At 41.3% G+C, this 13,177-nt stretch overlaps 1 protein-coding gene across 1 annotated transcript; it reads right to left on the reverse strand.

The window, feature by feature from the left end:
- Positions 1–4,652: 4,652 nt before the first annotated feature.
- Positions 4,653–12,433, reverse strand: LOC135479761 (monocarboxylate transporter 12-like). Its single transcript, XM_064759667.1, has 4 exons — positions 12,229–12,433; positions 8,652–9,470; positions 8,047–8,097; positions 4,653–4,879 (listed from the first exon to the last, which is right to left on the reverse strand). Exons 1-4 carry the CDS (start codon positions 12,431–12,433, stop codon positions 4,653–4,655), a joined length of 1,302 nt encoding a protein of 433 aa, XP_064615737.1.
- Between the last annotated feature and the right edge of the window lie 744 nt (positions 12,434–13,177).

Below are 13,177 nucleotides of genomic sequence, written 5' to 3' on the forward strand. Positions count from 1 at the left end.
CACCTCAATTGTCATCAGTTATTCATGCCCGTGTTACTCAAGTCACAAAACATCAGCCTGAGATATGAGTCATGGATTCATGAAATGTTCCCAGTCTCTGTTGTGTAAATTAAAGGTTTTAATTTGACCGTACACGTAAAGTACAAAAGCATGATCCTACACGTGAAGGTCAAAAGCCTGAACATACACGTGAAGGCCAAAAGTCTGGCCATACACTTGAAGGTCAAAAACCTGAGTATTCACGTGAAGGCCATAAGCCTGACTCTGCACATGTCAGTCAAAAGTCTGACTGTACACATTAAGGTCAAAGCCTGGCCGTACACGTTAAGGTCAAAAGCCTGACCGTACACGTGAAGGCCAAAAGGCTGACTGCTCACGTTAAGGTCAAAAGTCTGACCATACACTTGAAGGTCAAAAACCTGAGCATTCACGTGAAGGCCAAAAGGCTGACTGCTCACGTTAAGGTCAAAAGTCTGACCATACACGTGAATCCCGGAAACCTGAACGTACACATGAAAGTCGAAAGCGTGATTGGCCTAATGGCAGATAACACTGTCGCTCTCTCTTAGCATTACGCACACATAAGATGGAAATCATTTGTATATTATAACATATCTTGCCATATCAAGCGTACCACCATTGTTTCATTAATACTCCATGTGACAATCCATCGCGATGAATATACAGTTTATACAGCAATAAAGTTTCTTGGCATGACTTTCTGGAGTCTTTTTGAGAACGTCTCCTCTTTGCATGATTCGGTCCTAATTCCGTACTTTAAATACTTTCTTAGTTCTTGGGTGGTTTGTGTTAAATGTCGTTTTGGGAAATACCCTATGAATATTGACCAGAGACGTCCTTATTGATCTACTGATATACGCTAGCTTATTCACTTTAAGTATTGGCGGCGTCGTGGTCCTAGGCCCCCGATCACTTATCACTGAGGTCCCAGGATCTAATCCAGCCATCGCTTGTTCATTTATATATTTATTTGTTTTTTATTTATTTATTTATTTGATTGGTGTTTTACGTCGCACTCAAGAATATTTCACCTACACAACGGCAGCCAGCATTATATTAGGATGAAACTGGGCTCATGCCGCAACCATCCAAGATGATTTTTCCGAACGTTCGTGGGCAAATTAGTGAGTGAGTGCTTGGGGTTTAACGTCGTACCGTGGGCAAATAAGGGAAATCCCTATGGACCAGGTGATGTGACGTCACATTATTTAAACGTTATCCGAAATGGCCAGCGTATTTTATTCAACTTTAAATTCATTTATGACACATCACAAATTCTGAAAAAAATTTATTTAAACGGCTTTGTCATATACTTTATATTTGGTTATTTCAAACTTCCGAAAAGAAGAAAATTTGCAATTAAGATTGTTCCTAATAACACATTTTCCCTCATTTCTCAAATTCAAAAGAAACATTTGCAACACCTACTTGTGATGGTTTTGTGACATTTGATAATTAATTCTTCAGTCACTGAATAGAAATAAATTCCTTGAGAAGGATGTAAAACAGAATATACCTAAATCCTACACGTTTCAAGAAATATTACACTGCATGCGAAAGATAAACTTATCTTGTAACCTGTGAAAATCAACCTACATATCTCGTTGAAAATGTCACAATTCTCAGCACATGGTTTATCTGTGTTAGGCCTTCGCCTTCCTGAGTAGACTTAATAATAACATTCAAAGAAATCCAACTATGCGATTGAAGAAACAGGACTTCAAGCTGTGTTTTTCTTTATTTGATGGTAATTTAACGTCATGCTAAACAATTTTTCGACGTTTGACGTGGCGTACAGATTTGAAAGAGCCGTCGATGCCCGATTTTGACCACAGATATTCGCTGACCTGGCAGAAAACAGTAATACATACCTTGTCCAAACCGTCGTGGTGAGCTCATGCTTGAGTGGACCACTAAGAGGAAGCGGTCCGTAACACCACAAACTTTCGGGACACACAGAACAGTGGTAGCCTGGAGATTTTTGTCCGTGGTATGCATAATTTTCATGGCTATTGCTGGTATTGCAAGCCAAAACAGGTGCATAGATCTGAAGGTCTACACACATATATAGCAGAGAAGTTCTCTGCCCAGCCGACATACACGTCAATATCTCCAGCACGAAAACCCCTCACAACTGATTTCTCTTATAAAATGCTACTAACACTCGTTAGGTGATAGGTTCAGAGCTGGTTAGGACGCAACTCAAATCACCTCAACTCGTACGAGTTGGTCCCATTCACTGATGGCCGTGCGACTTCAAGACTTGCTAGCACACAAATAACGACTATAGTACTCCAGTACAGTCTCTTCGTTAGTTCCCATACATGAGCGCTCAAGACCCGACGGAACCGACCAGCGGCCGATTTCTCAAAGACATTTTTGACTTATGTCAAAATTTAAAACCTTGTCACAATGGTTAGATTTTGCTAATGGAAGTTGAAATTTTGAAACATGTGACCTCAGATAACATTTCTGAGGTGGTCGAAATTTCAATTCCTTGGGCCTCGAAAAATAAAATTTAAAATCGTATTTCAGGTGTAGACTTAAGTCAGAAATGCCCATGTGGAATCGGCCCCAAGTGAGTCGAGTAGGGTCTTTAGGTCTCGTGTAATGTCATGTGAAAGACGCATTCGTTCAATGGATCAAGCAAAAAATATAAATTTGACATCACTAATATCTCTGTGTCACCACAGACCACGGTATTTGATATTTTAAAACCTTTTTACTGGTTTACAAAAGTGGCTTAAGAACATAAATCGTTGTGCCGGACAGTGTTTAATGGCTTTAAGTAATACAATCTTTGTACTTCCATAGCTTGGTGTACAAAATAGGACGTAGTCCCGAGCCCAGTTTCACAAAGATGTTGTACATGTACGATAATCGCACATGTGGGACAAATGTGCGAGAATAGTGACGTCCAAATGTCATACCACAAATGAACGATATAAAATGTTGCTCGCCGCCTTGTGAAACAGGGCCCTGCATGGTGTCTGTGAAAAGTGTCTTCGGCATGGCGCTCCAGTGAGGCGCCTTGTATACATGCCTGCATTGTGATTGGCTTGCTATGATACACGTATGTCCAAAATAATGCGACGTTTAAACCCCAATCTTAAGATGGAGAACGGTGAATGTTCGTAATATTAATTTTTCAGTAGAACATATTCAAACCTGGAATCATGAACAAATTTAACACAGCATCTGTTCGCATGCATTAACAAACTGCAAAACTCGACAGGTATCTGTCTAAACATTTTGGTCTATGAGGCAAACTCAACATTACAGGCATTTATACCGTGATACTGACCTTCTTTGGTTTTTTATTGGCGTCGACTGTCCACCAGGACGCACCTTCCATGTGTTACCAGTCTCAGAAAGTCCCTACATGGAAGTTTACATGTCGAAAAACACCTGTTAGATTGGATTTCTGTCAAGAATCTTTAAATTTTCTGCCTTCGAATAATAATAATATATATATATATATCATATATATATATCATATATATAACACCTGCACTGAATTTTCCATTTTCGCAGATAGTAATAGTGATATTACTGATATAATATTGACAACTGATTTCCACCTGTTCCGTCAAAAAATCGCAGAAGTTGATGACAAATTTGCAATGGTGTTGATTTTGGAGAAATTTGACGAGTCGCTGGTGTTACTCAAACGTAAGCTCTGCTGGACGACAAATGATATTTTATATATGGTCCAAAATGAGAACAGAAAAAAACCAGTTGTAAATATTACTGCACAGGACAAAGAGAACCTAAAAAACTGGTCAATGGCGGACTACACTTTGTATGAACACTTTCTTAGTAAACTTCAACGATCCATTGAAACCGAAGGGGAAGACTTTCAACAGGAACTCTCATTGTTCCGTGCTATTCAACGACAATTCGTGGAATTTTGCCGAAGTCCAAACTCTAACCAGACGCTGAGAATCGCGTCTAGTAAATTTTCTGCGAAATTTAAAGTTCCATACAGGGATTGTCAGTGGATGGCAACACGTGGACGGCACGTGCTACAGGACATTCGACGTCAACAAAGTCTGACCAATTTTTGTAATTATGAATAAAAAAAAAACTCTGAGCATGTATGCTAAAATATAAAGGTGGATTTGTAATTCGTTTATCACTTGTATCTGGCATATATATATTTATTATCTACCTATTACCAATATTTCACAAAGATATGACCAAAGTTGTCGATAATGACAGAAAAACTCGGTGACAAGGAGCGGAGACAATGAGGTTTACTCGAAGTCTCTAGAAACTTTTCCCAAGATACCATAGCTCCAGAGCTGAAAAACAACACAAGAAAAACTATTTTTGTATTCTATATTTCGGCGTGACTTCAGGGATTAGTGAAGAAACAAAACCTTTCTCTCCTTCAGGAAACAGAAACAAACAGTTTTTTGTACATGGCCACATACTTACTTTGAAATATAGAACACCAAAACTTGGTGTTGACTTTAATGTTAGTCAGAAAAAAATATTGTTTACACTGCCTATTAAAATGAGAAACGGTCATAATGAAAACGTTGTATGTAATGCAAAGCAATGAGTCCACAGTGAAAGAAAGTATGTATCCGCTATGCACTAAATGTTTCTCGTCTTGTGCCCAGTTGTTAATCAGCGCTGGGAACCAGCAGTTCGACAGTTCTCGGTCGGATTTCGAGGTAAGGGGACGGAACTCCTGGTGTAGACAACTGGCTCGCGTACAGCACACTGCTGGGCCGCGAATGGCGAGGGCTTTTACACTCCGGGTCGTAAATGTCTAACTCCGCGACGTTCCTGGGCTGCTTGAACTTGATGAGAACGAAACCCAGGACTGCGCTACATGCACAGGAGATACCTGCAACAGACGTTACAACTGGTGGTTACAGACTTCTGCATCATCTAACTACTAGAATGGTTAATACTCTACTGTAGGCATCTGTTGGGCATTACGAACTTGGTTGAACGAAAACAAGGCTGCATTCAGGCAAACCTATCATGTCTTATCCAATCAAATCGCCCCCAAGCCGTTCAGAGATTTGAATAACATGATGTCTGAACAATGACGTGCTCAGGGAAAAATTAATACACGTATGAGTGCCCGATGATTAAACGTCAATCTACATATTTAACTCTTCGTGCATTTCCATAAATATTGCCATCTCCACCGAAAGTGTGTACCGGTACTTAATTAATTGGTAAAAAAAGTCAAACCCGCTAGACGTATGGGTTAGTAATCGTTATATAGCGTTGTAAGGGAAAGACCACTTAGATACGATCTGATTTCATTTCTTCTTTGAGTTGTCTGGTGTTCAATGTTTCATTTATCTTGTGGGAATATTATTGTTGGAACCCACCGCACTTCGCTAGGTACAGGACAAAGGCTCCGACTGTAAGCCGCACCCAAAACAGAGGACGCTGGATGCGATACGTGTATAAACCAAGACGGTTATCATCTCATTTGATTTGTGGTACATGCGGTACAAAATACAGTTTGTTTTGCAGAATCTTCCTGTTTCTTTGGGCTTTGGTTTTTGTCGTTGTACCCAAGAATATTCCACTTATACGATCGTGCGTTGAATTATTGGTGGAGGAAACCGATGCAGCTACCTGACGACCTCCTGAAGTACAACACCAGCCGATTTCGGCATGTCTGAGTTTGTGCCCTTATTTTTTATACTGACACCTGCATAATACCAGCGATACTCGTATTTACCCAATAGAACTGCAACATTTCAGCCTGCTAGCGAGGTTATGTATATCTTTTACTTCTACATAATGGAAGAATGGGGTCATTCATTTTGGCTTCGCTTTCATTGTAATTTTTTTTTTTCAAAAGAGGTCTTAAGGGTAACAAGTCGTGTTGACATCTCTCATTTCTCAGTCCTTACATATCTGGATCGCGAACATAATTAATAAACCACCTCAAATATGTGACGTGTGGGGTCAATGATACTTTACACGTCGCATGTGGTTATAAATGAACACGGCCGAAGTAGTGATCTGAGTGACGTTTGACCTGTCACGTCACGTTGCACGTGAAGGTTGTCGTGGTCTACGTAATAGAGTGTGGACATCAGGGAGCAAAAGTGAACATGGCCTTTGTAACATTTCCACACGGTGTTATTCTTACCCGAAGCACACATAATTCATTGTGAAGGCAAACTATGGGCATGTTATAGGCATGTTAACATTGAAGAAACAAGCTGTTTAGAGCATCAAATTACGAAATAAAAGGGCTAGACACCTGGTACCTGCAGGCCTAAATATTCCTCCTATAGTTTGCAAATCCGTCGGGTGTTTGTGTATTACTAACATTAGTATAATACAACAAGATATAGTCAAAAAGGTACCCGCTGTAAACCAATCAGTAGGCGAGGGTCCGCCAGTCATGACATAGAACGTAATTGGGCAAGGACTTGTCGTGTGTGGAGAGCGGTGCCGTGGACGACTCAGTAGGCGAGGTTCCATTCCATTCATGACGGAAAGCCATACTGATCAAGTATGATGTTGAAAGCGGTGCCGTGGACGACACAGTATGCCAGAATCCCCCCCCCCCCATCTACCCCCCAAGTCATGACAGTCATTGATTATTATGATGTGCAGAGGGGAACGGACAAAAGCCCCGGTGGACAAAAAGCCTCACAGAGCTTTTGTCCTGGATTCTGTACAAAGCGGTGCCGTGGTCGATACAGTACACGAGGGTTCCTTCAATCATGACAAGGAGCCAAGCAGGCTACCTGAATAATTTCAACTTGGCGGCCAAGAGTTTCAGCTCTTGCTTTTGCCAGATTATAGATTAGTAAAGAGGCTCACACGTAACCTGTGAAATACCGCCTCTTGTCAGTTTACCTCAGTTACCATTTTATTCTAACTATTCATTTAAAAAGTTGCAAATTATACAGCCCCTCGCACCATGGCTAAAGCTGAACTAGGTAAAGAAAGATACAGCGATGGTACATCACTGGTCGAGAATTACTCAAAATGCTATGTCGTCATTATATTTAACATACAATCACATTAAAACGATGCAAAGGGGACAGGCCTCGGGGATGCTTAGCCCACCAGCAGGATTCTGGTGCGTGCAGGAATACAATACAACTAAGACGTACAGCATAGAGAGAAAAAATAGAGCAGCGACGACAGTGTGATAGCTGGCAAATGCTCACACGTAACCAGTGAAATTTACCTTGTGAATTTACCTCAATTACAGTTTTATTATATCTGTGAATGTAAATGCATATGTCTCTTAATAAACGTCGCCCATTTTGTTTTCAGTAAACAAACCGTCATTTAAGCCCGGCGCACACGAGAGCTATGTGCTTAGCAAAAACTTCATTCGTCGCACTTTCCTTAAGCAACTAACTCTGGTCTGCGGTCAACTTTTCCGTAAGTTTTTGCCTTTTGTGGAGGTGTGCCAATATCTAACGTGTTTGATAATTTCTTTTATTTGTGCATTATGTCTTGCCGTGTGTGACGAAAGAAAGCTATTTCCTTTCAAGCGTTTCCATGTCACATGATCTGCAATATGGCGGTCCACAACGACATGATAATAGCAGACGACCAAAGCCGACATCTGTGTGTTATGAATATAGAAATGCAAACATTACGAGTTTGACCAAGTTTACCGGCGATTTCTTCCTGTGGCGATATCATCTTATCCCGATCTTTGAAATCTATGGAGCGAACATCATAAAAGCATGGACAGCATGGCCACAATTCAACCAAATTAGGCTATCTTCCAGCGTCTGTTATCATGTCGCTGTGGACCGCCATCTTGCACATCATGTGACCTGAAAAAGCTTGCGCATTGCCCACTATCTGAAAGAAGATAGCTTTCGTTCGTCGCACACGACAAAACATTGTGCATGAATGTCTTTGATATTTGGCGCAGCTCCACAAAAGACAAAAACTTACAGAAAAGTTCACTGCAGACGAGAGTAAAGTGTTCGAGGCAAGTGCCGCGAATAAATTTTTGCTAAGCAAATAGTTCCCGGGCTTAAACGTCATGCGTGCTTAACTTACCTGCAAACACAAAGCTGTATAGGTAAGACCCTGAAGACTCCGTCAAGAGAGCTGCGAGACAAAAATTAATGTTTGGGAATAAAAATAAATAAATATTAATTAGTTTATTTATTTGATCATTAGTTATCGTCGAATTAAAAAACTTCCGATACTTTGACGATTAGTTTTAATGGTGGAATAAATACAAATAAAGTTTTACGATAAAGATTAAGTTTTAAATCTCATGCATAGTGTAAATATTTAATGAAATACGGTACTAAGTGTTGTGAACGCGCGTTTACATTTGTGTTGAGTATAGATAATTAATGTTACATGGCACAATTAACTGTGGTTTAACGCTATCGTATGATGTTCAACATATGTTCTAACAGATAAGGGTAATTCATTGATTTGATCGGTGAATATTTCACTTATACGCCGGTGGCCAGCATTATGGTGGGAAGAAATCGGACAGAGCCCAAGGGAAAGGATGAGGGTAATTGTTCAATACATTCTATGCTTAGCATGTAGACGACAACAAGAAAGAGGTTACTGTGAAGTATTTCTTTAAAACCATTAGGCGTGAAGACGGAAATGCCGTTTGTTATTTCAACTGATTTCGTTACCTGCCACGGGCGGTCCTATCAAGTAGCCAGTTCCCGATACCATCATCTCGACGCCGAAGGCTGTAGCAAGGTGCGCCAGTCCTGCTAAGTCTTTCGTCATTGGCGTTAGCACTACGTAAGGTCCTCCGGTAAAGAGTCCCATTAGACCAGCAAATGCCATGGACAACGTTAAAGAGGGAGAAACAAAGGGAAAGCCTGTTGTCAAGACAGCTATTACGGCAAACGAAGCACAATATAAAATAAACTTGTCCACGAAGGCTACAGTAAATCCAGTGAGAAGTCGCGAGACAATGTTACAGACGCCCATGACTGTGAAGAGAAGCGCAGACTGTGTCATGGTGGCTCCGTTGAACATGACGTAGCTGGGTAAATACATGTTCACCCAGGAAACGGTTATACTCCACAGGAAAATGCTGCTGCAAAACAAAAGCATGGGCAGGCTGAGGACGACTTTCAGAGAAGTTTTAATCGTCTTCTTCCAGTGAGACTCCGGACCAGAAGGGGGGTCATCCAGAGGTTTCTCCGTGACGGCTCCTGGGTGGTCGGAATGATCAGCACGATTCCCCCAATGGGATCTTTCCACGCTGTTCGGATGAATAATCATGGCAGACACGAACAGATTGGCGCTGATCCCAGCTAACATCAGGAACATTCCACGCCAGCCGAAAACGTTCTCGAAGAATCCAAGCAGCGGGGCACCAACTAGCATACCGATTCCTCCTCCAGTCATGACCAGGGCGATGGCCACGTTTAAGTACTTGTCAAAGTAAAACCCTATTATCACCACAGAAGGTGCAAATACCATACCAGAGCCAAGGCCTGCAAAACAAACAAGTTTCTTGTGACTGATGATATGGAAAACAGTGGGCAATTTTAACGTGGCATTGACCACATCCGCAGGCCGGAGAGGTAGATGTTAGTGTTACAGTAGTAGCCCTGTAATGAGTTCCAGTGTAATACTATTTTATGATTCCACTATTTCTCCTTCGAAAGCTCAGCTCAATTTCAGATTAATAAGTCTTAGCGCTCATCTCACCTAACATTGTCCTTTCGACCAACACGTACGTGAGTTTTACGCATCTCAATTGTCACTGTAAGGAAACGGTGAGGTTTAAGAGTAAATGAATGGTCATGGCTAAACGGCCTATCGGTAATATTTCAGTACGTCTGTAAGGGCAACCTCACTTGTCATTAAGAACAGTGTTATGTTTTAGATTAAAGTTCCTCACCTGTCATTAAGGACAGTGTGATGTTTTAAATTAAGGCTCCCATGAGATTCTCCAGACTACCTCACCTGACATTAAGGACAGACTAATCTTTTAGAATCAGTCTCCATGGATTTCTGCTGACTACCTCACCTGTCATTACGGACAGTGTCATGTATTACATTAAGGCTCCATTGGGTTTCTGCTGGCTATCTCACCTGTCATTAAGGAGAGAGTGACGTACAGGTGGTCCAGTCTTGTGACAAATGCACTGGCTGTACAGCCGATGAAGATGAGGAGGCTACCGAGCATCATGGACGTTCTACAGCTGGTCATGTTTGTCAAGAATCCAACCAACGGACCTACGACGGTAAAGTTATTTATTGATTTATTTACTTATTTGATTGGTGTTTTACGCCGTACTCAAGAATATTTCACTTATTCCACAGCGGCCAGCATTGTGATGGGACGAAATAGGGCAGATTCCGGGGGGAAACCCACGACCATCAGCAGGTTGCTGGAAGACCTACACACATACGGGGGTAAAGTTAAGACGAAGAATAGCAGTATGATACCCACAATAGTGCAAAGCTAATGTATACGTCTGAGTTGACACTGCTATAACGGCCTTGCACACTTCATCTGACACTGTTCACAGTTGTAAGAGATTGTGACACTCTTACGAAGAATCTGCGAGCTATATTTAATGATAAATTATGGAGTCCACAAATTCGCATAATATATCCAGTGACTTAAAGTTAATTTATTTATTTAAACGACTGATATTTTACACCATACTCAAGAATATTTCACTTATACGACGATGGCCAGCATTACGGTGGGAGGAAATCGACCATAGCCTGGGGGAAACATACGACCATCCACAGGCTGCTCCAATGATTATATTTCTAATGGTCTTAAATAAATGTTATATCATATACATGTTTTTATATATTGTTTTTAGTTTTGTGTGCATTTATTTATTTATTATTCGATCGGTGAATACGGCATGCAAGCATTCCCCCTTATATGACGGTGCTCTAGTTATTAGGTGGAGGAGATCGGGCAGAACCCACTGGAAACCAATCACACCTGTCTACTTACCTCAGCGTAAAGTGTGGAACCACACATAACATCAGAAACCAACTGATTCAACATTGACATTTGAAGGCCCTTGGAACAGTAGAGAAATATCTTCAGTTTCATGCAAAAATAGAGGTCATCCACATCAAACGGTATCAATTCAATAAAATGTGGTATAGTAATAATCGTTATTATTGGAAGGTTTTCCGTGGCCGGGGGTAGTCAGCGCGCCAGCGCGGCGCAATTACCCAAATGTCTCTCACCAGTGCTGTCGATGAGAGTTCAAGTCCAGCTCATGGTGGCTTCCTCTCCGGGCGTACGTGGGAGAGTCTGACAGCGGCCTGCGGATAGTCAGGTTTCCCCCATCATAATGCTGGCCGCTCTCGTAGAAGTGAAACAGTATTCAGTAAGGCGTAAAACACCAGTGAAATAAATAAATAAATATTGAAAGGTTTAAGACATGCCGGTTTACGAAACTGGCCCAGCTTTGTTTGTTGTGTGGCGGGGCACCAAATGCCACAGACTCCTAAAAATGCCCTTTTCACATGATGTTTTGAATATAAAGGTTGATAATGAACATTGAAAAAAAAAAGTTAATTAATCTGTTAATCTGTTAATCTCAACAGAGAGTGTGTTGTCTGAGTGATGCCACACTGTATTCTGTTGTTATAACACAGTACTCTGTTATGTTTAACACAATACCCTGTTAGTCTAATAGAATGATTATGAATGATGAATGAATTAAAAGAATATGTGTGTTATATTCAACAGAATAATCTTCTTCAATAACAGAGTACATTCTAGCATAGACAACATACTTTCTGTTAAATTCAACAGGTTTTTTTTTTTTGAGAGAGAGAGAATCACCGGGGTTTAATAGTATATGTTGTCCGCTGTTGTAATACATAAGGAGTATCCCTATTTAAACTATACAGTGCAACAAAAGTAAGTCACCCCCAAACGTATTTTGATATCTCCCTTGATATGTAACAGATCGCAATGAAATTCTGCACACACTATCACAGTAATCCGGCGGACGTGGTGTATCAAGGATTAGCTTGTGAAATTTTCAAAATGGACCGATTTTCAGTTTGCGCATGCCCATTAGCGCACAACTGCACCTGCACGTTAATATTTGATATACCACGTCCACCGGATTACAGTGATGATGTGTGCAAAATTTCATTGCGATCTGGTACATATCAAGGGAGATATCAAACAACGTTTTTGGTGGGGGGGGGGGGTACTTTTGTTGCACTGTTGCACTATAATCTTTACTTCGTCTTTACCTGTTAAATTGACTAGAGAAGTTGTTATACTGAGAACCCAGGATGTCTTCACCAGTCCTTCGTCGAACGTGTCTAGCAGGACGATCTGTATGACGCCTAAGCTGTACACCAACACGGCAATGATGATTTCAGCAAGGATTGCCGAAGCCATGACAAGCCAGGCCCAGCCGCGGTCCACGTCATGCGCTCTGTCCCGGAGGACCATCGTGGACCAACCCTCGGTCCGCCTGTACTGAGGTGTGGGATGAACAGGAGCCGATCAGAGGGCGGGGTGGGAAAGGAACGAAACGAGGATGGTGCTGGGTTCAGCAGGCCTGGATCAGCATCTTATGCAAGTACACCCAACCCTGGCGTGACAGGCAGATCACGAGGCGTGACGATGTCAACACCTGTAGACAGTGCCTCCGTGCCCAGGCCCTCGCAGTACGGTATGTTTCAGCTCTCAGCAAACAAACGTATGTAGGGCCGAGTCAGTCATCTTCATTTACACACACGCATGAGCGCGCAGGCCTGATCTATGACTACGTTCTCCTTAGGCTAAACATAAGACCACTATTTATTCCAAAGTCCTCTATTCATTGAAAGAAAAGATAACACCAGCCCAAATGTATGTAGGTTATACATGGATAAAGTGTCCCACAGGAAGTTTAAAAAGCATATCTTTTTATTTTTGCGATGTTGCACAACCGAGATAGCACAGTTCAAAGTAAGCAATATCGCGCATATTGACATCGTGGAAAACATTACCGTGCTAGCGGTTTTAAAGGAGAAGAAAACATCAAAATGATGCCAAAATCAGATGAAAGAGTGTCAAAACTTATTTGCAAATATCATCTTTAACATTTTTTTGGAATTTTTTTTTTCAAGAGAAAGGGTATTTGAAAATATTTTTGTATGGGGGGGGGGGTATTTGGGACCAACTTTTGTTATTTATCCTTGTTGCATAATA

The sequence above is a fragment of the Liolophura sinensis genome, chromosome 12, assembly GCF_032854445.1.
Source record: "Liolophura sinensis isolate JHLJ2023 chromosome 12, CUHK_Ljap_v2, whole genome shotgun sequence".
Taxonomy (NCBI): domain Eukaryota; kingdom Metazoa; phylum Mollusca; class Polyplacophora; order Chitonida; family Chitonidae; genus Liolophura; species Liolophura sinensis.